Source organism: Falco peregrinus, chromosome 5 (assembly GCF_023634155.1).
Source record: "Falco peregrinus isolate bFalPer1 chromosome 5, bFalPer1.pri, whole genome shotgun sequence".
Taxonomy (NCBI): Eukaryota; Metazoa; Chordata; class Aves; order Falconiformes; family Falconidae; genus Falco; species Falco peregrinus.
The window spans coordinates 92,648,059-92,675,894 of NC_073725.1; the positions used below are offsets into that span (position 1 = coordinate 92,648,059).

General features: G+C 51.3%; 1 protein-coding gene and 1 long non-coding RNA gene across 2 annotated transcripts; one reads left to right on the forward strand and one right to left on the reverse strand.

Moving 5' to 3' along the window:
- Positions 1-1,898: 1,898 nt before the first annotated feature.
- BHLHE40 (basic helix-loop-helix family member e40) lies at positions 1,899-7,300 on the reverse strand. The gene is made up of 5 exons (XM_055806336.1): positions 7,024-7,300; positions 6,863-6,932; positions 6,484-6,591; positions 5,591-5,714; positions 1,899-4,552 (listed from the first exon to the last, which is right to left on the reverse strand). Exons 1-5 carry the CDS (start codon positions 7,101-7,103, stop codon positions 3,693-3,695), a joined length of 1,242 nt encoding a protein of 413 aa, XP_055662311.1. The 5' UTR covers positions 7,104-7,300; the 3' UTR covers positions 1,899-3,692.
- An 8,677-nt stretch (positions 7,301-15,977) lies between these two features.
- LOC129784548 (uncharacterized) lies at positions 15,978-26,953 on the forward strand. Its single transcript, XR_008747406.1, has 4 exons — positions 15,978-16,473; positions 18,015-18,198; positions 25,436-25,654; positions 26,692-26,953. It is a non-coding gene; the product is annotated as an uncharacterized LOC129784548 (long non-coding RNA).
- Positions 26,954-27,836: the final 883 nt, after the last annotated feature.

The following is a 27,836-nucleotide window of genomic DNA, read 5'->3' on the forward strand; positions in this document are numbered from 1 at the left end:
TCCAGGAACCAGCAGCCGTATTTAGCCTCCGGCTGCACATGAAAGACTGCAGTCGGAAACGTGACATTGTGTCAACATTTGAGGCAGGTCAGAGCTGGGTGAGACCATGAAAACAAGTCCGGGGAACTCAGCACACCCGGCTGGTGCGGCACGGCACGGGCTGCCACGACCTGGCGCCATGCCGGGGGTTAGCCCCTCCATCACCTTCCTCCCTCGGCCGCCGCCGGCCCCTGGCCTTGCCGCACCAGGATGCCACGCACCGGCTCTGCTGCCTTGCAGGTGATGCTGCGGTGGGACGGAGCAGCCCCGCAGCAGGCAGAGGCTGGGCAGGGGGGCTGCCCCCGGCGTGGCGGTCCATGGGCAGGGCGTCTCCCACACAATGCTGCCACAGGCGCAGCCCATGCCCCGTGCTGCCGGACAGGGATGACCAAGGGCCACCAGAGCCGGCTCTGCCCCAGAGAACTCACCTGTCCTGCTGGCGCTGGGCCAGGGTGGCGGCGGAAATCCCCAGCCCATCGTTAGCCTTCGCTTCCTCTATAAACCTTCCCTCTTCCATGACTTTTTATACTATTTTTTTCCCCTCCATGACTGAGGATCTGGAGCTTCTGCCAGTCCTCCCACCATATGACAAGGTGGGTCAGAAGGTAGAGACTGAAGGGGAGCAAGAGCCACGGAAACGAGCCAGAAATCTGGCCGCCAAGGCTGTAAACGCTGCTGCACTGAGCACCAAACGCTGTCCCCAAAGCAGGATTACTTGCAGGCATCTTTGGTGGGATCAATATTTAGCCCTAATTAAAAAAAACCCACAAAATAAACATCAGGAGGCATGGAGGCCCCAGATAAATTAATACAAGCAATCCTGTATTTTTTTTTCTAGTGCTACTTAAACTAACGCTACTTCAAGCTAATGCTAACTGGAGCCTAACAGCAGCCCCCGGGCACCTGCTGCTCCTCCAGCAGGGTCCCAGAGATGCCGCAGCCCAAGACTGAGCAGTGCTGTCCCCATTTAACCACTTGCCATGTTTTGTGATTCATCTGCCTTGTGAAAATCTGAAATATCCCGCAGAAGTGCCCATGCCCCATCTGTGGGTAGCTGGGAAACAAAGTCCTTCCACCCATCCCTCGCAGGCCAGAGCTGCGCTTCGCCCATCTTTTGCCTTTGGGGAAAGGTTTGGCGTCATTGCTGTTTTGCACAGCGGCCAGAAACCATGCGTCATTGCTGTAGAGGCAGGGAAGGAGCCCGTGGTCAGATGCATACGATATCCCCCCGAGCCCGTTGTGCAGCCAGCGTGAGTGGAGAGGCACCAGGCTGCTCGCCATCGCCTGCAGTGCCAGCTGGCAGCCCCAGAGCAGCACTGCATCGCAGAGGTGCACGGGAGCAGCATGGCAGCGTGCACGGCTTCCTTCCCGGCGGAGGCACGATCCAGCCCTGCCCAAGCACCCAGCAGCAGCATGGCGGCCATGCCTCCCAGCCCAACAGGTCCACCGTGGAGGCAACTGGGGCTTTCCCTGACAGCCCCCCGCCAGCCAGGACAGCTTTCCCTCTGAGAAATGGGCAAAGCCTGCAGAGAAGATGCATCCTCCACGGCAAGGGGCTACCCCCCCCCCCCCGCCACCCCCACCCCCACCTCCTTGTGGATGAACCAAAAAGTCCGGCTCAGGGAGCATGGAGAGAATAGGGAGAGCAGAAAAGCCAGCCAGGCTCTCCTGGCACCCCTCTGGGATCGGGAAGCAGAAAAATCCCCGAAGGTGCCAAGGGAGTCAAAATAAACAAATATCCCTGAGGACATGGGTAACGGGACCCTGAGCTGCCTTTGGGCCCCGCTCGCCATCAACTGCTGGACTAGACCATACAAAACGGCCCTGCTTGAACACTTAAAAGCACAGGAGGCAAACCCTTATCTTCCACAGGAAAAGAATTATTTTATTAAGTATTTTTAAACAACTACTTAACATTTACTCAAGATAAAAATATGTACAATATCCCACCTTGAAGGCGGCTCCAAAATATAAACACTGTACCTCTCCCTAGAGAAAACCAAAAAATTCTTCTCTTCAAAAAAACAAGACAACCCAGAAACAAGAATACATTCATATTTCTCACTTCTTTCTGCTCAAGTAGTTATACAAATAATAGACATCTGAAACGTTTTACCTTTTAATATATTTATATAATATATATATATTTATAACAGGATTTTACAAATAAAGGCAACAACTGTATACCAAAAAAAAACCCAAAACCAACAACAAAATAAACGTTAGAACACAATCTGCAATCAAGCATAGTGCATCTCAACAGCTGGTGCAATGGGAGGGCGAAATGAAAATCCATACAACAGGGTTTCTGGACATGAGTTCTCAAAACCAGTAAGAAAAAAAAAAAAAAACCAAAAAACACAGAACTGCATTTTGCAGTGAAGTGTTGGGTTTTTTTTTCATTAAAAAAACCCAAAACCAAAAGCCAAATTGGATGCGATGTTCCTTTGCAGAGAAAGACTCTCGCAGTTTAATGGGACAAGTGTCAACACCCTAACCCTCTTTCGTTAATACAGTAATGTGGGCCAGGGTTTGCCAAGGAGACTAAGGAATTTAGATGCTCAAACCCCACTGGGATTAGACTCCTTTGAAAATCCCAGTCTTTTAATTTTTCAAAGGCACTGACAGGGGCACATTCAGCGGGCATTGCGCTGTCAACTTCGGCTGAATTGCTCCCTCCCGCAGGAAGCCCTTGACTTGCCCCGGTCAGGAAGCAGCTGCTCACCAGCTGGGTCCCCACTGACGGGACTCAGAAAACCATTCTGATTTCCAACAGACTAGACCCAGTGAAGCTGTACAGCAGCAGCCAGAGAGGCCTGCAGTCAGGTGCAACAGGCAAAGTGATCCTTGGGATATTTTCTCCCCTACCCTGCCCAAACTAGCAGCTCAAGTTACAGGAAGGGGCACGTGTTAATTTATTTATTAGATGTACGCCATGTAAAGCTTCCAAGCAGCATCTACCTTTTATTTCTTAAAAAAAAAAAGTAATAAAATATATATATATATATATCAGCAAAGGTGTGGAGAGAAACCCGTCTTAAGTCTACCTGACTGTGCATGACCGAGCAGTGACCGCTTTTCTGCTCCTCCTACGCTTTCGGTGGCATTGCCACCACTGCCACACCGCACTCAGGGTGGCCGCACCAGTCTCGGATGCTGGCGACTGATGGGGCACCAAATCAGTTCAGCTCAAACTGCTGGCAGCGGGGCTGTTGCCCTACAAGCCTTTATGAGAAGTACCGTATTTTTATATTCACAGACCCTAAAACCAATCTGCCTCATGGAATATTTTTTCACAGCTTTGCAATATTGTCGCAGCTGACTGAGTCAACTGGTTGTTCTGTAGATGCAGAGAGGGAAGAAGGTCAGGGGTAAAGCACAAAACCCTTCTATTTTTGTTTTTTGGGGTTTTTTTTCCTTTGGAAGTAGTTCTGAATCGCTAACCTGGGTGCATCCTTCATCCTTCTCCAAGCTACCTGACAAGTCAGAGAAAAGGGGATTTAGCTTCCTACATGCAGTGAACTTTATCCCCACACCTCAGTCCAGCCAACATATAAAAGTGAAAGTCTCAAACTAAAAAAAACCAAAACAAACAAACAAACAAACAAAACAGAACAAAAAAGAAAAAAAAAAGAAAAAAAGTCACACTGCGCTTAGTCTTTGGTTTCCAAGTTCAAAGGAGGAATCTGCTTCAAAGCTTGAAGCAGAGCTGAGGAGTCGATAGGGGAGTGGGCCGGTACGGGAGAAGGGAGTCTCTGGGGCATCAGCAGAGGCGGGGAGATTTTATCGGGGTTCATGAACCCTGTAAGTGCTGCAGCAGAGGCTGGGAGGCTGGGGTACAAGACAGGTACAGATGCCGGGTACCAGCACTTCTCCAGCATGGGCAGATAGGCTGTCGCGGATGGTGGGATCAAGTAGAAAGGCAGGCACAAGGGAGGCTGGTGAGCATGGGGGCCCAGGAAGCTGCTGGAAGAGCCCATCATGTCGCTGCCAAAAGGGCCCTCATCCTCCGGCGACTCCAGCCTGCTCCTTTTGGCCGGCGGGTCCTCAGTCTCTTGCTTAATAGAGCTTATTCTCTCCTGGACAGCGTACTTGAGTTCAGTATCCTTTTTGAAATACTGCTGTTCAGATTTGGAGTCACTTTTCTCCAGCTCTCCCCCGTACCCGCTGTCCGTGTCTGTGTCGCTGCCGCTCTGCTCCCCGCTGGAGTGAGCAAATGTCCTCTGGATCACAGGCACGCAGTTTTTCCCGTGTCCCTCTGCCGCTGTGGTCAAGGAGATGGGTTTCTCTTTCAAGTCCACCATTTTAGGAGGGATGTCTCCGGACTTGCGGCCAGCTCCACCCTGGAGTACCTCGGAGGCCATTCGGTGCAGATGGCTGACCAGCTGGGACGACTTCAGGTCCTTGCTGTTCTCGTGCTTTGCCAGGTATTGCAGCATTTCCTTGGCACACATCTGGAAACCGGATCGAAACATTTCCTGGCTGGAATCAAGGTTTCTTGATGACAGGTCACCTGAGGAAACATTAACAGAAAGAAATTAAAAATTAACAACCTGCTAAATAGTTCCATTACCATCTTCAAGGCGGACTGGAGGCAATATTAAACTTCAGTCACAGCACAGCTAGAGAGGTGAACTTGGCAGTCAACACGAACTTTGTGAGCATCCCCCAGATTTCTGCATAAGCATGCATTTTTATTTGAACATCCTCCTGTCCACTTTCACATAGTAACTTTAAACTTAATATTTTAGTTCTGCATTTACTGTATATGCCACCCTCAAGAGGTGCTGAAGCGCAGAGGGAAGGAATGAACCAAGCTGGTGCCTCCTCTGGGAAACACCCCAGGCAAGGCAGAGGCACCTCACCCTTCTCCAGGCAGAGCACTCCTGGAGCAGGGCTGTCCGCCAGCAGCTCCAACCCAGGGCCATTTTGCTTCAGCTTAAAGCTCTATTGCACTCCCTGTGGCTGTCAGAGCAGTGGAAGGCGCTTCAGAAAAACTAAATTTTACTTTATCAGATTCACGTGAGTGCCACATGTGAAAATAGGAGGAGGAAGTGCATCTACAGCGTGATAAGCTGATACACCAGGTCCCCTCTCTGCCTGCAGAGCATAGGCTAGCTCATTTATGAAGAAAGAGACCTACAGAAGGTGTGTATAGAAGGCAGATTTACATGTATTTTCAGGAGAAAAAAATAACACCACCCAAACAAACAAAAGTGGGTTTGATCCAAAGCTCATCAAGATAAATGGAAAGACTCACATGGCTTTGGAGAGAACCTCACAGCAAACCTGGGCTTTAAACTAAAACTACTTAAAATCCATTTAACTTCTTAACAATTCCACAGGGCACTCTACATCGACTGTATTGAGAAATGCCTCCTTTTTTGCGAAAGCCCATAAGCAAAGCAAGAGAAAATGACGGCGATTAAGGGCAAGAACTCCTGCCTCCTCCCTTCTCAGGCACTAAGTGTCACAACTGCATTTCAAAGACTCCGAGAGAAAGTCCATCAAGTGCACGCAGGTTCTCACATGATACAATTTGAATACTCACCCGCTTGTAAACCATTCTGCAAAGCAATTATTTTCTGCTGCTGCTGCTCAATGAGATTAGTTAGTGCTTTCACATGCTTCAAGGTGAGCTCGAGCACCACAGCCTTCTCCAAGTGACCTAGAGTCTGAAAGCAAAGGGACAGGTTGGCGTCTGCCGTGGGGTCGGCCACGCACCTGGGAGCCTGACGGGGCTGCCAACACGGTCCAAACAGGGGAAGGACCGACACGGTTTGGGGGGGAAAGGCTTAAAGGCAGTGCCCTGATGGCCAACAGCGCTATAAACCACAATATTCCGTGAAAATCAGTTAAAAAGCAGGCTCCAGAAAAAGCTATTGCAAAATCCTACGGGTATTTTGGGAGCAGCCGCACAAATCAAAGAGAAGTCTTCTGTTTCTCTGCTCTGCTGCTCTCGCTGGCACTGTGACTTCAGCACCGGGGAACCGGGCCGGGGGTTCCCCTCGGCAGCAGCAGGGGGGGCGGGGGGGGGGCAGAATTCCCCTAGCAGCTGCCACAGGGACCCTCCAGCAGGTCAGGAAGCCACTCGAGGGACTCCGCTCCTGGGAAAGTTTGGGAGGCGTTTGCAGCCCGGCTTGGGCGTGTGGCCACCGGGGGGCACAAGGGGAAAAAAAATAAAGAGGGGGAAAAACAAGAAGAAAGGAGGGGGACATGTAGTAATACTAATGCTGGTAATTGTAAGGATGATGATAAAGATAATAATGATAAAAATAATGGTAAAAATACAGATAAAAATAAAAAAGGAACGATAAAAATGCTAACAATAACCGCCCCGCGGTGCGATGGGCGGCCGAGCCGCGGGAGAACCGCAGCGGCGGGCAGCGCCGCTCGCCCGGCCCGTCCGGCCCCGCGGCCGGTCCCGGGGCCGCTCCCACCTACCGTCAGCTTGAGATGCTCGGGCAGCAGGTCCTTCAGCTGCGCGATGCACTCGTTAATCCTGTCGCGCCTCTTCTTCTCTATCAGCCTGTGGGGCAACTTGTAGGTCTCCTGCAAAGCCAGCGGCAGCGGGTCAGCGCTCCGCGGCCGCGGGGGTTGCGCGGCCATCGCTCCCCGCCGCTTGTGCCAGTGTGCGCGGTCCCCCCGCCCCCGGGGCTGTGCCGCAAGCCCGCCGCCCCGGCCGGGGGAGCATCCCTCCCAGGGTCGGCGGAGCATCCCCTCCCGCGGCCGGCAGCCCCCGCCGGCGGAGCATCCCTCCCGGGGCCGGCAGATCCCCTCCCGGGGGAGCATCCCCTCCCGGGGCCGGCAGCCCCCGCTTTACCTTGCTGTCCTCGCTCCTCTTTAACCCCCTCCTGGGCTTGTAAACTTGGTACATGTGCGCGAAGTCCAGCCTGCACGGGCGAAACGAAAGCACCGATATTATCCCCGTCCCGCCGGGCCGCGGCGGGGGCCAGTCCGTCCTCCCCCCGACCCGCCGCTTACCCCGGCAGCTCGCCGCTCTCCAGGGCGGGCAGCTTGCCCAGGCAGCCGGGCGGGGGCTGCGCGCTGGGGACCCGCTCCATGGCGGGGCGCGGAGCGGTGCGGAGCGGTGCGGGGCGGTGCGGAGCGGAGCGGGGCGGCCGGCGCTCAGGGCGGGCTGCTCATGCCGCGTCCGCGCCGCGCGGGCTGAGGAGCGGCGGGCGGCGGCGGGCCGGGTTAAATGCGGGCGAGTGGGTGGACGGGAGCGACGTGCGCTACCCTGTGACTGCCGGCACGTCTGGCGGCCGCCGGGGCGGGCCCGGGCCCCCCCCGTCACATGAGCCTCACGTGTCGGCAGCGCCGCAACGTGCCGGGGGAGGCGGGGCCGCCCCCGGGGCCCCGGGGCTGGGCCGGCCTCGGCGGGGGCACCCCCGGCTGCGCGGCGGCGGCGGCGGCACCCGGCGGCGGCACTGCCCGCGCTCTCCGCCCGCCGCGCCGGCACGCGTGGCCCCGCCGGAGCCCGTGGGGCCGGGGATCCTCCTGGAGCGGGCCCGGTGGCCCCGCGGAGAGGGTCCGGGGTCCCCGTGGGGTCCCCCGGACCGGTGGGTTCAGTGGGTCCGATGTCCCCATGGGTTGGGTCTGGTGGCCCAACGGGATCCCCAGGGCCAGTGTCCCAGCAAGATCCCCTGGGCTGGTGGGTCTGATGTCCCCACGGGATCCCCCGGGCAGGTGGGTCCTGGGTCCCCACGGGATCCCCTGGGCAGGTGGGTCCAGTGTCCACACGGGATCCCCTGGGCAGGTGGGTCCTGGGTCCCCACAGGATCCCCTGGGCAGGTGGGTCCAGCGTCCCGGGGGAGCGCGGGGTGGGCATGCAGCGGCAAGGGCAGGACCGACGGGGCTGCAGCCTTGAGGCCGTGGCGAGGGTGCAGTGTGGGGCGAAGGGCTTCGCCGGCACCGCTGTGGGGTCATTGTGCCACCCATCCCCACACACAGACTGGGAAAAGTCTCACGCGTCCTCCGAACCAAAAGGTTATGCTTATGCATAACCCCAATGAAACCTGCAGCCTCAGAACTTTGGAAACAGACAAAAAAAATAACCAGGAGTCACCACAGGTAATCGCTGTGAAGTTCAGGACTTCTCATGCTTTTGCAAAGCAGCTGCAATTCTTAGACGCCAGCTGTTGCAAAACGCTGAGCCCGACTAGAATGGTGTGTACCTGCCAAAGCAAACCTCTCCTCTGGAAGGGCTATGGTCATTTTCCCTGCTGAATGCTGAACAAGTAGAGGCAAGCTCATCAGATAAAAGGCGCATTTACCAAGATAAGGTAACAGCAGAACTCCCGGCACGGCACAGAGCCTCCGCTATCGCCTGCGAGAGTCCTGGTCCGCTCAACGCTGGGAGGAATCTGAGGTCAGGAGGTATTACGTGAGAGCGCAGAGAGATGTGACATGGGCAATGGAGACAGGCCTTTTAAGGCTCACCGCTGTCTGAAGGTGCATGTTGTTACCAGGAGGAATCCTAAAGGAAGTCAGAGCCTTGCAGAACTCTGCCGGCCGCAAATCTAAGGTTTATAAATACAAAAAACGCTTTACGGGATCCCAGCTGCGTCTCCCACATAAACAGTGCAGTGCTGTGTCCATGACACGGAGCTCCCGAAGAGCAGATGCGTAGGCTGTCCCACCCGGCACGGTCTTCTCGGTATCTTGCGTCTCAGCCCGCAAACCTGGCACTGACGGCCCTGATCTGCTGGCCCATCTTGAGGGTCCGCTGTGATGCTGCCGACCCAGCCCACCGTGGAGGACAGGACTTAGGGACCGAAAATGGAGCGCTGGGTACGAATGGGGGCACGATCACAGCTCCGGGCAGATTCTCAAAGCAGAGATTGTCTTTTATACAAGCACCGAACAAATCCAGCAATAATCATCAGAAAAAAATGGAAGTGATGTGTGGATTTGTCCCTTCCTGCAGTTCAGGAGAAAGTAACCAGCAGAAGTAATGGGTACTGAATCAGAGAGTTTATCCTGTCTCTGCCCTGAAGACCCAAGCTGTCATTTTCCAAACAAAGGGTGAAAATAATAGGTACAAATTTTGACCTGTCCCATCACTGACCCCCTGTCCAAGGCAACAGAAATAATTAGAGCTTGCCGCAGCTGATTGCTAATGAAAAATGAGGTTTGGGGCCAACCTGCTCTGCATTTTAAGTTCACTCCAAGTGTACGTGGACAGTTTCGTGCCCATGAATTGTCTGACTCCCGCTTGCTCTTTCAGATATTCGGTACATTCCTGCAGTGGGTGGTGAGCTACAAATCAGGGTCAGAGGTAATCCCCAATTATTTAGCCCTTTTACTGTTCTTGTGCTTGCCAAACAATTATCCATATCAGGATTTGCTCATGACCTTAAGGGACGTTGCCAAGGATTTAGGAGTCCCCCTAAAAAGAGGATCCAAGTGAAGTTATTACATTCTTGAGCACCAAGTTAGATTGCTGGAGAGTTGAATTACATTTTCCTGGGGATCAGTTTTCATAAGCTAGGGCTGATGCAATCATCAATTTGCCTTCTTGATTTTGTTTGCTGAATTATTTCTATGCGGAGGGCTCCTTTACAACGCACGATTAAGGCAGCAGTGAAATGTTTAAAAAGGCTTAATTTTTCTAAAGCCATTTTGCCGAGCAGCAGGTCTCCTGAGTGCTTGTTTCAGAAGGGCTGAGAGTCACAGGACAGCAGCAGCTCGTGTCCAAGGGGGATTTGCAGTTATTTACAGGCACAGTAAAAGGCTGGGGGCTGGTATGGAGGCACGCCGAAGGCAGGCAGGGGGGGTCGAGCCCCAGGACCTGCCCCTTCCCCAGGACTGTCCCCTCCCGACCACAGCGATTTGGGGGGAAAATGTTCCAAAATTCCCTGGCACCGATGTCTGATGGAAGCCTATGTGGGCAGCACTGGGAGATAACAGATGGGTTGTGGATTCAAGCTTACGATAAGGTTACTGAGGGTGGTTTTGTTTTAAAATGTCTCTTACTTAATATACCCATGAAGGCCAGGCATGTGCCTGTGGCCTGTAATCAAATCGCTGACTCTCCTTCTCTCTCGTTTCCAGCAATCTCGTTTCAGGTTACTGGCACCGGAGGTGAAAGAACAGCCATGTCTTGGCCCAGCAGCCAAGGCTGGACGCTGAGGTTACACCGTGCGGGAGGCGCTGCACGGATGCGGTTAGCCCTCAGCATCTGACGGACAGCCTCCGGGCCTCCGTAATTAATACCCATTACCTTTTGCAGAAGGAAAAGTTTCCGTGGACGCAAAACTGTAAGAGAGCGGAGGAGTGGGGTGCACTCGCACTCAGTAAACATGGTGGCTCCTCTCCTGAGCCAGGGCGATCTCCAGCCTCTGGGACGGACACGAAAGCACTTGGTGGGCAGAAGCCTGCTGCCAGCTACGTGGGATGGCACCTCCATTGAACACCCCCTGCCTCCCTGCAGCCTGAGGCCTGCGGTGCTGCAGCATCTTGGTCAGCAGAGGATGTATCGAGCCAGGAGCGCTCAGGATCGGCAGCTCCCAGGTCTGCAGGTCTCATTTCCCAGCTGTAGTGTCTAAGGCACGAGTAGGAGAGCCCGCAACCATCAGCTGGAAGGCAGGGTCCCGAGAGAGGCACTGCGGGACTTAACAGTGTAGGATCCGAGGGGCAGTTTGAAAGCCACCGCAGCTCTGCCTTGTCCTTCTGGTAGCCTGCAGGTAGTTGCAAAAGCTTGAATTTAGTGTGAAATCTGGTGGTTTCAGCTGCATCTGTGTGTGTGACTCACTATCTCGACAGCACAGCTGGCCACGCTCGCTGCCGCGATGAAAGGAATTGTCCGCAGGTTAGAATAAGTCAAGATTCAATATTGCGAGTATGCACACCCATCGCTGCTTAATTACCTCGGTTTGGGCTACCATGGACTGCGCTGAGATAAAACGCTGGGAAAACCTAGCGAGAGTTGTTGTCTCTGTGGAGTGCTGGGGAAGCGAAGGGCCCTCCCTCCGGCACTGCCCTGGATCGCTGCCGGGCACGTGAGAGCTGCGGGCATGACGCTGGCACCGCTCAGTGAAACTTGCCTGAGGACTATTCAAATGAAAGCCATTCCCCTCCTGGAGCGGAGAGGTTTGCCAACACCCAGTGTAGCAGTGGGAGGAATATGTAGGTGGAAACTATTTGGAAGTGGCAAAATTTGTGGACATTACAATTCATAATAAGAGACTTTAGCCCACTTTGATACTCTGTTTATTAAAACATGCCAGCTTCCTGGTGACATCCTTGCCCTGCCTCGCACTGCCAGCCAAACCCAGGCAGCCAGGGAGCTCACGCTGTTTAACCAGTTCCCTGCCGGCCGGTTGCACCATCTCGTGAGAAAGAACTCCAGGCGTGCACACCCGTGCACACCCCTCCGGCTGCGCGCCGGGCTGCAGCCTCTCCCACACCGCCGGCTGACCCTGCTAGCGCCAGCAGAGCCCCGAACCTCTGCCTGCACACGGCCTAAGAGCCATTTCAGAGGGGCTGATGTCCTCGCTGCGGTGCCCAGGCTGCTTGGTCTCTGTGGAGCTCAGGCGGGGCAGGGGACGGCGCGGGGTTACCCACACCATTGGGAGCCGGCAGGGAGCCAGCTGCGGGCAGGACAGCTCAGGAGCAGGAGTTGCTTCTCCTCCAAGTGACAGAGTTGTCTGGTGGATGCTTTGCACAATGGTATCTGATCACATTCCTCCTTCTGCCTAACATCAAACAGTGAGTCAGCGATGAAGCCTCATCAGATGTCTCTCTGCTTCGGCTTTCAGATCTGAAAAGCAGAAAGGATGGTGCTCTGCAAATATGCAAAGCAAAGAAAGTAGGGTGCCTTTAGATCTGACTTAGAAAACACCACAGCTTTTAACGACAGCATTATTTATTTTCTGCTGGCATTCATGCACACCAGCAGGAATCAATACCACCGGGGCTCCTAGTCTAGGGAGATTTTGTTCTTTCTGGGGGACGCAGGTAACAACAGCAACAGGGCCAAACTACATTGCGTCAGAGTCAAATATTAACGTAAGAAGTATTTTGAACATGCTAACTGGATTAAAAAGATTACACAGACCTCCTAGAAATACTAATAAAATAAAGGCAGAACAGGCAGAAGAAGAGACCCTGGGAGTATGTTCATCCCACAGTTCATGCCAGGACACAGACGAGTTAAACCTTGACTTCCACACCTCGAGTCTCTCGGCCAAGGTCTGTGTGCTTACGGCATGTAAGATGCCTGTTGGTCGCTTTGGGGGGACTGAGTTCAGACTGTAAGTATCATTAGCAGCGGAGCAAAGGCTGTGTGTCAGGGCTCGTGGCAGAGGTGAAGAGCGCAGCAGCTTGGTGTGGGAAGCTGGTTGGGGCGAAACCTGGCAGGCGGCTGAAGCAGTGCCATGGGAAGGGGCACCCGGGGAACCCAGCCGAACTTCTGCAGGGATGCTGTTGGCTCCCGGGCCTGGACATAAGGGAGAACAAGCCCTTATACTGCATGTGGACTTGCTTCGCCCAGCCTGGTCTTTGTAGGCTTGTGGGATCGCACAGGATCAAGCACCTGCTTGCGAGGGAGTGGGATGTCCTCATGGCTGGCCGAGGGCTGCAGTTGTCTGCGTTAACCAGGGGCTGCTTAAGGCGTGCAGATGCCTGACTACGTTGGGAGAGGAAAAGGGAGCACTGGCACTAACTCACTAGGAGTTAGCGAGCGTTTGACCCCTTTGAATAAATGGGACGCAAAGAAAATGCAGGCAGTAGGGGAAATGCAGGTGCATGGGCTCCTTCCTAACAGGCCAGACAAACCATACACATGAGATCGTTTCCTAGTCATGCAGACTTAAAAAACACTTGGACACGAATATCATTAAGCTCTGGGGTAGTCTGGAGCAGCCGTGGGAGAACGTAAGCAGTCATTTTCTAAATAAGAAGCCAAACCTCTGAATCCAGATCCACCTCCTCCCAAACTCCCGGTCTGATCCCATGTGCATCACGAGCCAGATGTGGCTTGGGCATTGCTCCTGCTGCAAATTCAGCTGAAATAAGCACAAACAGGAATTAAATGGAATAGGAAATATTCACGGTGGATTTGTGCCTAATCAAGATTACACACAGTTTTGCTGACTTTATTCCTCCAGCGCAAAACAGGACCACTACATGCCATGCAGCAGCCCTGATGCCACGCTGCAGTCGGGCTCCTCACCTAAACAGCACCTGGAGGGGAACGTGCCTGTACTTACATAGAAAATACAGCCCACTGGGACTGAGTAAAAGGCAAAGTACACCCAAGGCTTCCCTACGAGAAGTACTAGTTGACAGGAATGTCTCTCATAGTGCCCTTCCCTCTGTATCAGAAGTGATCTGGCTGAGAAGTCCTGGAGCAAACCACAACTGAGGGTGTTGCTGTCTTCCCCAAATACTTTCTCTAATGAGGTTTTTAAATAGTTTTGCCCCGCCTACACTGGCAGCCAGAGCACTTTCATCTCCAGGTGAATGGGAACCGAGGTGGGACTCTGCTGTCTGCTGGGGAGGATCATTTCCATATTGCAGCCGAGGCGGTGAGGCTGCCAGGCAAAACCCGCGCTGTGGCAGGGAAGTGCTCGTTCTCTTCTCGGAGATGCCTGCTGATCATGGTGCAAATATTAACCGCATGCATCAGCGTTTGAAATGCAAAGAGCACTCCAGCAGTGTGGGTTCGCGGGAGGGGAGGTGCGTTTCGGTTACACCTTCACACCGATGAGAACTGTGCATCAGCCAGCAGGTAGCCACTGTAAAAATGAGATTTATATACAGAACTCGATTTGTTGACACCTGTACCTACGGTGCTCCGAGTAACCACACACCTTTCGTTCTTAGGTGGCAAAGATCACGGCTATCCTAGAGGTTTTTTGGTGGGTGTGAAAGTACTTTCCACGTAAATGCATCTCGCCCCCTTCTCCTCCCCTGCACTGGCTGCCGGCGGAGCAGCACTGACGTGCAGCCTCGGAGGCGTGCGCTCACCCACCCTCTCGCGCACGGCTGAGGAGGAGTCCGAGACTTGCCTTGCACCTCCGCGGGTTCATCTCCCACAAGGATGCCAGAGCAGGGACAGCGCTGACCTCACACCACCACTTCGCAGGGCTGAGTATGGGATCTGAGAGGTCAGACGGTGCTCTGAGTATTTTTTCCTAAGGGAAAAAGAATACTTTCCTCACAAAATATTCACATGGGCTACATCCCAGTAATGTGGGGAAATACAAATGGCTACATAAGCTCATTACAACTGTCCCTTCTGATTTTATAAACTGCACGTCCGTATAATGAAAATAAAGTCCCAGCCCTGAAGAGCTGCGAACAGCTGCAGCTGCTGCCCAGATGTGGTTGCCCAGAGCCTCTGCAAAGGTTTCAGGAGAAAACCCCCATCTGCCTCACACGTAATGCCAAAACAGAGGACAGAGGTTTAGTTTTATGAACCTCAACCAAGGAGACATTAAGTGCCTTTGATCTCCAGATATAAAAATGATCTTTTGATTTAAGATTATGAAAATGAATAACCATCTGCTAAGAAACAGCTACGGACCCACGTTTTATTGAGGCCATATGGTGTCCAGGGTTTCTACGTATGAATTCAATTAGCTGCTTGTGTCTGCGTCAGTAATTCTGTATCCACCCAGTCATGTTTTTGGAACAAATATTATAATATTCCCATGGATCCTCCAGACAGTGGGAGGTGTTTCCTTCACTGTGAAGGTTTTGGGAAGTGATGACTTTGTCTCATTTCATCTTACCCTACTCTGCATTTTTTGTCCCTCACTTCTCAAGCTCGGAGCTTGCCCCAGGACCTCTGAGCCGGCTGTGGTGCTGAATAAAGACATCCCTGGTTCCCATTTGCCTGTTGGGCTCACGTTCCAGCTTTCCCCATCACCCTCACAGGAACTTCTCCCATCCACCTCTCCTGCACTGGGACTGAGTTCACATTGTTGTTGAAAATAGAACCCATTTCTAACCTAAGCCAGATTTACTCCAGTCTCCTTTCCACAATGTTTACCAGGGGTTTACTCAGGGCTCGGCTCTGTTGAGAGCAAGGTATCAGTTGCCACCACCTTGCAATCTGGAAGGGTGGCGTGATGTAAAGATAACAGGCCTTTTAACAGGGTGCAGAAGGGTGGGAATGACCAGTTGCCTGACCGGCCACGAGCACTGCCAGACGGGTGGCTTTCCTGCCTGGGAAGCCAGGCTATCCAGAACCTAATTAGTTGCTACGATCTTTCAGATCTAATAATCTGGAAGTCCCCTTTTTTTTAATTATTTTTTTAAAGGTGTGGCTCGGCACCACACGCTACACTCAGCAAGCTGCATATTTGCACCGATTTGCCTCTGCAGTGTTGGAAGCAGGAAAAATCCTGTTATGGGAGCAGGCTGGGCAGAAGCCCCGAGAGCAGCAGGCTGTAATTAGGGGCAGGCTGCACTTGCAGGCTGCACCTTCCTCTGCATCCTGATAACTCCTCTGTGCAAGAGACAGCCTTGAAAAATGCTCCTGAGCAGAAAGTATCCCTAGCAAAGCGATGGTATTTAAAGGGATGGAATTTGTTGTTTTCTCTTGACTTTTTTGGGGAGGGATGGGGTTGTCAAGCTAAAATGCTATTTATAGAGATGCTTCTCGAAAGGTTTTCTTTTTTCCCTCCTCTTTCTGTGCACATACTAGCACAGCATAGACAGAGCAAGGTTTAGCTTTGGCTAAGAAATACCAGTTTTTGTAGAGCCCTGCGTTATGCCAGAACAATACAGAGCAGAGACTGTCACAGGAGCTCCCACTCAGACCAGGTCCACCTCCTCCTGTGAGGACACGCTCTGCAGAGACACCCTCTGTACCCCCTGGCTCATGGCTGCGGCCCCCCTCACCACCATGCCCTGGGAGCACAGCCAGCAGTTCCTGCTCTTAGAAAACCACTTCTTCCCTGGCAAGGCTCCTTTACAACCGCCACAGGCTCGGCATCGCTGCTGCCCTGGACCTTGCCTGGAGCACCGTGCAGCAGTCCTGGAGACCTGCAGGGCTCCTGCTCCAGCTGCTCCTCATCAGCTTGAATGCCTGTTCTGGGTGTCTAATTGTCCTCAAGCTGCTGTCACAGGCTGGGCACAGAGTCTGGAAACAAGGTCTGCCACCCCAGCACAGACCTGGGCTTTATTTTGGTTTTTGTTTGTTTCCTTACAAGCATTTTTTAAATCTTAATGCCATACGGTTTCTGTCTACTACAGCTTGTGGAAGGGGCTGGCCAGCTGAAACATCCTGACATCCTTTATACCTGTAAACCACAGTCTTACACCTATCTGAAGGCTGGGCCAGGAGCCCCTTGGACTGTCCTCCTTCCTCTGCTGCACTGAGAAAATCTGAACCAGGATGATACGTTAAATTCCCTGGCCCACATTGCCCTGCTGTCCAGAATGGCACCATCACACAGCAACCACCCCGAGCTGCCCAAGGTAAGACCTCTCTTTTCAGGTGTTTCTTGCCAATGATCCATGTTTGACTGTGTTTCAAGAATAGCTTTACGCTATGGGTAATGCTGGAAGGTCCTTCTCCTCCCTGCCTTTCCTGGGGACCAGCCATGGAACCAGTGGTCCATCCGGGCATGCTGTGGCTGCTGCACCTGGGTAACCCAGAGGGGCACCTTTCGGGGCTGGCTCTGCTCATTCTGCATGGCTATGATTAGAGACTTAATACAAATTAAAGGATTATAAGCATAATAACGCACAGCAAAACTACCAATTTCCAGTGGTTTCTCTTTTTAACAATAAAACATAAGCCCTTTACCAGATGGGTTTTACAAAGAAGGGCTCTGAAGAAGCAGCCATGAGGAAAGAGCAGCAGAGCGGAGGGATGAGAAAATGGAGCAGGTTCTCATTAGGGTGCAACGCATGTAATAATTACTTGAGGAAGCACAGGGGATGGCAGGGCTCATTGCATTCTGGATCCCACAGCAACTGCAAGCCTGCCTGCATGTGCAGCTGCTACAGTCCTGGAATACAATTTTTGCAGCTCTGTCTAACCCAAACATCCCTTGCCCTTTCCTTCCCAGGAACTCTTGGGAACCTATAACTGTTCCAACAGGCCGCATGGTTTTTTTTTTTTTCTTCCCCTTGGTGCTGAACTGCTTGATAAAGCAGTTACTGCTCAAAACCAGGATTTTAGGCAGCTAGTTCAAATTTGACACCCAGCAACATGGATTAGTCAACTTTACGCCATAGTCATCACTCCAGCTTCTTCAGCCTCCCTTGACAAAACTCACATAAGCATCCCTGTGATGCTATTACCAGATGTTCTGGTTTTCCATCCTCACAGTTTGTCTTATTGAAGGGATCCACCAAAGATCCTCTGATCTGCTGGCATGTCCTTCAGGACTCCCTTACTGCAGCCCATGCCAGCCCAGGCAGGTGGCAGGTTTCTGGGCTCCCAAACCTCGATGCAGAACCTTCTGCAAATGTTAAATCCACCCACCCCTACCCATCGCCATCACACATCACTAACATCACCCATTTCAAACTGTTTTGAGGAAGGTTAAGAGTTGGCTGGTTGAAGCCAAGGTTGTGACTAATATTTTTTGGGGGAAAGTACTCTATGTCAAAACAAGTGAATAGTGAAGTGGAGACATGTGGTACAGAGATGTGTGGAGGGAGGGAGGGGCTTTCTTGTGCCAAATTTCCCTTCTCCCTAAAAGGAGAACCCAAGTTGCCTTATTTCTTAATGCAGAATGAGACAGAGAAGGAAAACTTCCTTCTTTACTTCTTTTAGATCCTCGCATTTCTAGAAAGCTGCTGAATCACACCCTTATGATATGCTGTCATGGAAATGGACCCCCTCGGCTTCTACTCGTGGCCGCTGTGGGCCAGCCCACTGGGTGGGTTTCATAGCTGTTGGAGCCAGAAGAGCCCCTTACGTGCATCCCACCTGACCCTTGTGTAGCACAGGCTGTAACGACACTGCTGCGCCACAGCGATCTTTTTCTCATTGCTCCTTCCCGCAGCAAGAGGCTGCAGGTTTGAGCCTTCCTGAGCCTTCCCCCAGCCAGAGCAAGCTGTGCAAGCAGGCACACGGAAACCTGCAAGAAAAGCCAGTGGAGTCCAGGCCCAGGGGCAACTGATGCATCCAGCAGACGACAGCAGCAGGTCCATTCCTTACGAGCTACAAAGAGAATGAACCAGAGTCAGGTATGTTATATGGAAAAATCTGGGTTCTGTGACTTCGTAAGTAAAATAAAAACAATTATTCTTAGTCATCTAGAGCAGGCAAAGGACTCAGCCTTCATACCTACTTTGCTTCCAAAAGTTATTCAAGCCCTATGGAGCCACATATATTTGCTTATTAACTATGTGACTGCAATAGCAAAGCCGCCTTCCTCTCTCTCAAGCTCAAATGTGGTATGTAAAATGGCAGTGCCTTTTATAGCCCTGTGCCCACAAAGACTCAGCTGCAGAAGTCATTTCCTATTTACATCAAAAAAAAAAAAAAAAAAAGCACAGTTCAGCAAAGATTGCTACGACTCCAGCCAGCAAGGTGCTTTCTGCAGGTGTGGATGGGTGATTCACCCTCCCGTCAGCAGCTGGGGGCCCGGCTCCAGCCAGCACCTCTGCCCACAGGTTATCTTCATCCTCCGGCTTCCAGTGCTTCCCCAGGCCTAGGCAATCCCAAGCACACCCAAATAAAGTCCCAAATCAATCCTGTCTGGCCTCACCCTCTTTCCCAGCAGAGGGTTTGGACTGTTTCCATGTTTCTCTTCCTCCCAGAGGAAGTCTTTCTTAAAAGCAACTGACTGCCTTTGAAAGCCTGAGCCAGAAGATCGGACTTCGCCTGCTGCCCCGCTCTCCTTATCTCTTCTGATTAGAGTAACAACCCTCCAAGTCTCTCCTACGCCCCAGACAGGCTTTCCTCTTCCCCCACAAACAGCATCCCCTTCCAGGGACCAGCCCTATTACCAGCTCCTGCCCTCGTTAACCCTTTCACAGCCCCTGCCCTCTTTGTGCTCTCGGCCACACAGCACGGATGTTGGGAGCAGCAGGCGAGCTCTGCAGCGCGGGAAACCCGTCCGGGGGCATCCAGCCAGTTCCTACTGATAACACCACCGAGGCAGCAAGGAATTAGGAGCTGCACACGGAAATAAAACATCCCATGGTATAAACAGCTGGCTGAAGCCCGTCAATTTTGCCTACTCTTTAAAAACTCATCGGAAATACTAAAATACACGGATTTTTTGCTAGCCGTCCCTTGGGAACACTAGTGTTGTTCCCAGCCAGCAGTGAGGAGCTGTCAGGATGCCCAGAGCATGACACAACTGGCTCAACGCCCCTGACAACCCCAGTTTCACTGGAAATCACGGTGCTGGGCTGGACAGTCTGGTGCTGTGGCTTTGCCACCGTCCAGACTTCAGCCCGCTCAGTGTGGATGCACAGTGAAAGGCACTTCCCAAAGCCAGATTTTACAAAAATGAATTTTACCACTGCCAGCTAACCAAAAGCAGGACTCATTTCAGATAATCTTCACAGATAGGTACAGGGGAAACACAACCCAGGCAACCTCAGGAACAACGCACCTTAGCAGAGATTGCTCCATTAATCACTTTGGCTGTAACTCAGCATCACCAAAATTAGAGAGGTCTGAGGTTAGCTTTTCAATCTGAGAAGCCGTGTCACATTGTGACTAGATACTGTGCTGAAATTCAGCTGCCGGAATTATGGAGGTGGAAGACCTTTATTTAGCCTGATCTTCCATCGTGAAACCTCCCCCAGACTTCCAGCAAAACCCTTCTCGGAGCATGTCAGAGTGCTGAGTAACAGGACCAGTTCAGCTGACTGGCGTGACCTCCAAGCTGCTTACCCTTGTGTAGTTTGGATACCAAAGTATTCATCAGAAAGTAACGTCCTCAGAAAGTTGGTGGGAGACCTTTAGTTTTCATTTTCTTACAGATTTTTTAAATACAAATAAATTATATTTCTATTGGCAAAGAAAACACTAAAACCTCCTTTAACCATACAACAATTTTGAAGAACATTCTGCATTTGCTTCGGCGGTGCTCTTCCCTCTCCTACGGCCAGCGATGGCTGTCATTTTATTAATCTCTTAGCAACATTTATGAGCATGAATTTGTGCAGTGCCGGGGTCACCACACCCACTACCAAATCACACATCCACACAGCCAACTTTCCAGAGAAAAGAAATAATAATAATAAAAAAAATCTACTCTTTCAGCATCTCATTCTCACTACTCAAACATTACTGATTTGGGGTGGAAATTCCCTGGCAGGAGCTTCTGTTTCCATTTCTGCATGTTCCTGAGAAAAGTGGTGAAGAAAGTTTCAGGGTACGAGCTGTGGTGTGCTAGAGCCACAGCCTCACCCAGGACTCACTCAGACTCTTTGAACATAACCCCAGCATGGGTTAAAGTTGGGGCAACGATGGGGACCGCTTTGGGATGTCTGTGTTCACTGAAGCTAACGGGGCTCTCACCGCCTGAACGGTGGTGATCTCAGGCTCCAAGGCAGGAGAAGCCACAACGTGGTTTTGTGAAGAGGTGGGTGCACCTGCACGCCTTCCGTACAGGCAGACAGACATCCATGCCAGACCAGGCTCAGCTCACATAGTGGCAGCAGGAGCCTTCATCCTCAGGTGGAAGAGCGTGTCATCACACAGCACTCCCATGTCAGGAATCACCTCCTGCCTCTGGCACAGGCTCCAGCTCCCAACTAAGAACAAGATACAAGTGGCCCAAGGGCCAACCTCCATCCCACCTCACTACAGAACAACATGTGGCTCAAGAGGCACCTTTCGCTCACACATTACTTTCCCCGTGCATTGTGTCCTCCACTCAGTGCTTCCACAGAGCTGTAGTGATGCCACCAGGGCTGACAGGAGGTGGAAGACAAGGCAGCAGCATGGCCACACCACCGATGGGACATTCATGGTCCACCATCCCTTCCCATCACTGACCTATCATGTTTGTTTCCAATTGCAAAAGACAGAACCCCTCCCCGCTCCGAGCCTGCTGCTGGCCACATACCGAGGGCAGCTGAGGAAGAAACAGTGACTCAGAGGAGGGGAGACTTCCAGGTCAGGCTGGCTTTGGGGGAACTGCCAGCGCCCTGTCCCACGGGGGAAGTGAGATGGGGAAGCGGAGCGAGCTGGCACAGGAGGTCAGCGACAGGTCAGGTGGGCATGCACAGACATCTCTGAACTGGCCTTCAGATGGAATTCAGAAATGAATGCTTGCTTGTCTGTCGCTCACAAGGGTGTACGACATGAGTGGATATAGATGTATGTCTGTCTAGATGCCCCACTCCCCCAGCTTTTGGAAGATAAGGTTGTTTTTTTTACTTCTATTGCCAGTGCTATCACTCAGTTGTCATATTTTATCTCTGTGGACAGTTTCCGTATCAAATTCTGCCAGTAAAGTGCTCTGGGACTTTTTAGTACAAAAAGCGCCATGTAAGTTTAAAACTATCTCTCAGTGCCATAAAATTACTTAGAAATAATGTAATCTCTTCAATTCTGGAAACTCAGCATGATGCAGGATTTAATCTTTACCTGTCATTGGCCAAGTACATTCTTGTACTCCACCAAGATGTCTTAGCAACTGCCCTAAAGTGAATACAATGCCACAATTTCTGCTGTTAGGCTGACGATTGATTGATTTTCACTGCTTGGATAAAGAGAAGGAAAGAAGTGAAATAGTGAAATGAACAGAAGTGAAACCACTGGTTATGCTGAAAACACAGCTTTGTTAGGAGAACTGCACTACCCACCATTTATCGCAAAATCTGATTTCTGCAGCCTGGATGGCAATGCCTCGTCACTTAAATGTCAGATTATGGCCCACAACACCCAGAAAACCACAGCAGTACAAATCCACAGCTGTTCCCTGCCTCCCTTTCCTTAGGCAAAGAATTAGGAACAGTGAAAACAAAATCATGGGACCGAAATAATAAGAATTAAAAAAAAAAAGAAATCACAAGACGGGTGGTTTGGAGCTGGGCAGCGCAGGGAGGGTGCCCGCAGCTGGAGCACCGCGTGCAGCATGGCGCAGCCTTTGTGACGCAGGGACCAGCGCTCGGGCTCTTGCTGCCTCGGCACGCCATGCAGGACCTTTTCAGCTGGGATTTCTCCCTCCTTTCGCTTTTTCCAGCTCCTGAAGTCTGCACCTGAACAGAGGGCACAGAGGAGCCAATCTGATTTACTGAATTTTACCCTTTTCTCCTATAAGGAAACTTCCTTCCCCCCCCCCCCCCGAAAATTTCAAAACCTGTACATTTTGGGGCTGAAAGCTCCTCAGTGTGCCTTCAGCTAAAGAGGGACTTTGACTTCCCACCTGCCACTTGGGGACTGATGCAAGCAGGATAGCGAGCAAGCTGACTCCCATTTCCCAGGAGACGGTTCAGCCAGATTTAGGAAAAACTGAGCAGTCTCCTGTGCCAGGACCCATCGCAGATGCTGGTGGAAAGGCAGGGATCTAGCTCGAGCACTTGAAGACTGTGCTACGGCTCATTGCCAGACGATGCAGCAGAAGAGTCCGTGATCGGCAGCAGGCACAGACGCTGGGCTCAGCTCTCCACGGGGACCCCCAGCCGTTCAGGCTCTGCACCTAAATATGTAAGCTGGGTTCCCCTTGCCCTGGTCTGCATGGGAAAGAGAAGCATTTCACCTCACCTGCAGAAGTCCTATTACTCCCCAGTGACTACATCAGGACCTCAGGTAGCTTTTCTCCCACCCTGTGGCCCCATACATCAGAGGAGATGTTTGGTCAGATGTGTTGTCCACTTCTCCACTGTGGCTGGAGTCAGGGAAAACCCCAGAATAGGAAGGGATGGGGTGTGACCTCATGCAGAAACACCTCACCAGGAGGCAGATGCTCTGTGGTCTCTCCCACGCAGCATGACCCGAGCACATGTCACGTATGCTGGCACACGTGCACAGCCATGGGGCTCCCTCTGTGTGCCTACAGCAGGACGGATGCCATGCAGTGGGATTTCTGCATTAGGAAAGATGATCGGCTGACCTTCAGAAGACAGATACAATTTTCATTACCTCAAGTGCAGGTTTTTACGGTGAGACAAGCACCGTGCAAGTGACCTCTCGCTTGGGATGTACGTGGAGACCAGCCGTTTAGATCTGCCCTGTCTTCCTCCCACCATTACCCCTTATAAATCAGTCCTGAAAGCCATTTTCAAAAACTTCAGGCTAAGGCCACTATGTGTTCCTTGGCTCCATCACAGTGGAATTCATCACTGGTAAATTATTTTGCTAAATCCATTAAGCAATTCAACCAGAACAGCACAAGAACCCCAAAATATGCTGTGTTTGTGGCAGCAGGCAACCTGCACATTCCCTGAGCGCCTCTGCATTCAGAGGTGACAGAACTGTTAACTAATATTGGCAAATCAAACTTTGCAACAACCCAGATCGTCTGACTCCTGGTCTTGTGCCTTGATCACAAGACAATCTTTCCCTCTGCAAGAGCACTGAGAGCGAGGGATGAAACATCACTTCTGTTGCCCAACACCTCCCCCACGGACATGTTCCGCTCAGACCTTGGTATACATGGAGGAGAGCCAAGAAACGGATGTAATAACAAAAGTAATTCCTGGGCAGCCTCTTGCAGGGCTCTTCTATAAGCTCTGGGCAGAAGCTCTGAGCTATCAAGGTTTTTTCACTCCCATCTTGGTAATCCTGGATCTTCACAGCACAGATTTAGGACTGAGGTGAACCTCAGGCAGGGCAGCCTGCACCATGAGGAATACCAGATTTGGCCATATGAAGTCTTGTTTCTTAGGGGGAAAAACCAAAGATAACACCCTGGAAACTAAACATGACTTTCTTTATTCTTTCTTTTCCTTCTTATGAGGCCAATGAGGCTGCTGCATTCTTGAAAAAATACAAATGCAATCCCCTCGATTAATTTATATGGAAACTGGCTCCAGCCTACAGTAAGGATTCAGTATCAGAATAAGTTTTGCACAATGGAACATCTCTATAAACTGAAAACCCTGTGGATTCATCTGTTCAGGATATCCCTGTTTCCTGATCCTAACCCAAAGCCCACTCAGAGCCTTTCCACTGGCTGCAGTGAAATTTGGATCAGATCAGCTAAACAGAGTTGCTACTGGCTTCTCCGCAAGCTCCAGCAAAGCAGTCAGCCCCGCGGCCTTAAGGGTACACAGGTACCAGTACCGGTCAGACTGGTGACAACTAGGTGCCCATGTCAGCCTGGGAGCTGAGCCCTGCTCTCCCTCCGCTGCTGGTCCCATCTCCGGCACCGCACAGGGGAGCAAACTGTGGACTGCATGGACCGGAGACGCTCAGGCTCTCCAAGTATCATAGACAGACATGCTCCTTGCTTGGTTTTAATTTCTAAAAAGGCAGAAGCAAAGCCAAGGAATGTGTTGTTGCTACTGATATTCTGGGTCGGCTGCTTGCTTTGCTTGTATTTACATGCTTTGGGGAGTCATTCCCTGTCTTGCAGAACTGCTTTCATGCGGTGTTAATATTTCTCGAGCATCCTGCGGCTCACTCCACTCTCTTTCTCATTAGTCAAGTGACTTTTCCTTTCTGTAATCAATAATGACCCTCTCCAGAACTAGCTAATCTGAGGGGGGCGGGGGGGGAAGGTGTTATCGATCACATTTTTACTGATCTAAACTGAACTGTCTTTCCTAAGGAGACAGACAACATGGCTTTTCATTACCCTACTCCCTTTCCTTTGGCTTGACCCGTTTCCTTTCTTTTTTTCCCCTCTTGCCAATTGAATCAAATCCTGTAACTAACCTTTAAGGGTTCCTTAGTCTTTATTTTGTTCCTATTAACCTTCTGTTTCTCTGGATAATTCTGCAGCCAAGAGTAGGTGTGACTCCCACGTTACAAGTCTAGCTGTGCTGTTGACTCATGTGCTGTGCTCACAAAGCCAGCTCCTTTAATGGGAAGGCTTATGCAATGTAGCGAGGTCTCCCAGAGCATATGCTCTTACTCGAGTTGTGAGATTTCTGCTTGTTCCCTCTGCTAAATGAGACTGAAAATGCTGGTGGGCCGCACAGAAGGTACACGCTATTTCATGAGCCCTTACTATGCCCTGAATCTGCACATGAGTCCCTGGGCCCCCGCACAGTCCATATGAAAGATACTTTGGGCAGAATCCCCCCCCTCTAGACCCAAAAATCAAATATTTGCAAAGCGATGCTTCTTGGCTCGGGATCATGGCGATGCTGCAGAGAAGCCAGTGCCCTCCGAGGGGGCAGGCTGGCTGCAGGCTGCCTGCCCTCCCAGAGCTCGGTAATCGCCCAGCGAGCAGCCCTGGCTTTTAAAGGCCACTTTACAGTACACGGAAATTATATAAAGTGAACTCAACAGACGGTCAGATTTGGCCTGTCATGTTGGGAGGACTCTCACACAGATATTTTTTTTCAGGAGGGAAACCAGCAAGACATGGTGAAAAACACCCTATAGCTTTTAACTAATGTCTTTGAGATCTAGCCATCTGTTACCATGAAATTCAAGTAAGAAGCAGCCACCATTTTGAAGACAGTCGCTTAAAAATGTGAGAGAATTTAGCCCTTGATTCCTTGGACAGAAACCTGCTTCGATGCCCACCTGAAAGGCCAACGCACAAACTACAAACCTCTCTGGGTAAGATTGCATCTTCCTTGCAAGGCTGAGTAAAAGCTGAGCTAATGGCTACAAAACTCCTGACACTCCCGCTTCCCATGATGGAGGCAGTGAGAGCCAGGGTGGATGCAGGGGGCATGGACCCCCCTAAGCGGGACCTTGGTACCCCGGCACCCCTGGCAGGCAGCAGGCAGCCGGGACCGAGCGAGCTGGCGCAGGTCAGAGCAGCCTCTGCTATTTCCTGCGAGGCTGACTGCCACCCAGCCCGTAAACTCACAAGATTCATAAAACGCAAAAATAAAACCTTGCAGAAAGGAAAAAAAAAAAAACATCTCCTGCAACAGAGCTGATGTACTGCCCGCTTGGGTTTTCGCTCGGGTTTCCCGCAGCATGCTTCGCAAGGGGCTTGAGGGCTCGAGGCAGAGCAGAGCGAGGCAGCGCTGCGTCACCGCGGCCCTTGGCTGGAAGTTCTCTGGAGAGCCGGCTGGAACGTTAACCTGGGGCTCGCTGCAACGCTCCCGGTGGCACCTTTCCCAAAAGGAGATTAAACCCAGCAGCTGCTGATATGGAAACCAAGTGTTTGAACTGCAGTGCACTTACATATGCTAATAGTGCGAAGCCACCGACTCCTGCAAACGTGATGCAGGAAATGACTAAACGTTTAGTGCTTGTTATTTAGCAGTATTCCTGGAGACACGTAGGTGGTGTGGACAGCATGGTATGTGCATTAAAGTGCAATTTAGGTCAATGATTCTTTGAAAGGACTATTCTTCGCCGCCCCCCCCCCCCCCCCCCCCAGGGGCATTTGCTATTCAAAGATTAACTTTTCCAGCTATCTTTTCCAAACAGTTCCCATCAGCTCAGAATAAAATTAAAAAGGGGAAAAGACGATAGGAACTACCCTGTTTCAATACTGAAATATCTCTGCAAACTTCTTCTCATTTTATCTATTTTTAATGCTTACAAGAAGAATTTAAAAGAAGCTTTACAGGGAAGAGTGCATGTTTAGACAAAACCTATAATATTTTATAAGGTGTCTGAGTCTAACTTTTTAACAGGTGAACTGACAACCCAAAATGAAAACCAGACCTGGGAAGACCAGCCAAATACAGCCTGTGGGAAGGCATCAGCACAGCTTCAGCTTACACTGCAGCGTGCCAGGGCTGCGATCCTCCTTTTCCATGGACTCTCCAGTGCCCAGCAGTTCATGAAGCATCTCTGAGTATGCGAGGTGGTGCCTCCAGCCCTGTCCCAGCACCCAGGGGACCTCATTAGGAAACACAAATATTCTCCAAAAGCTGCCTAAAAGCTATTAAAAGCATGTGCTGCCTAAATCTATCATTGTATCATCTATCATGTGTGCATTACTGTAAGGAAAACCAGTACATCCACCACACTCAAATGGAGCTGAAGGCTCCTTGCCCTCCTGGGAGACAGAGAGACCCAGGGGAGATAAGGCTGCTGCAGAAAAGTGTTACATCTCTGAGCACCGGAGTTCACCTGCAGTGGGAGCAGGCACACAAAACACCCAGGTTTCTCCCCAGTGCTGAGGGACTCTGGCACTGTTTTCAGCAGGAGTCCGAAAAATCCCAGACTGAAATCAGCGGCAAGTCTCCGGTGGGGCTGGGGGAAGGATTTACTGGGAGGGCAGCCCCTAACACAGGCTTCATGAAAGAAAATGTCTCTCTGCTAAAGAAAAAAAAAATATTGATGGCAATGCAGTTTCCTGCTCCAGCACCAGCAGTAAGAAATTCAGAAGACCCTTTTCAAATGGGAATGAGACCAGGCAGAACACTGGTCCTTTCAGGTCACCTATTTTTTTCCACCCAAGGATCAGCTAAACAAAATCCCAAGAAAAGCTCATTGTATCCATTTAATTATTTAATCAATAGCACCGCTTTCAAATCTCCTCCTTGCCATCGCTCAAGAAAAGCCTGGTGTCCCTCACAGTATCAGTGATATCCAGGGGACCACAAAGCATTTTAGGGGGGACTGCTACAGGAGTTGAATTTAAGTTAAATTCAATTCAAAAGGCATTAAATACATGCAGCCAGTGACAGAGTGAGGGGAAACAATAGCTATGACACTTGCCAAAGCTCACCCATGCATTTGGGTACAAAAGCTGGCTTTGAGGAGGGTGAGCACACTGCAGGGATGCCCAGGTTATTCCGATGTCTTTCCAAGAGCTCCAAGGGTCCTGCAG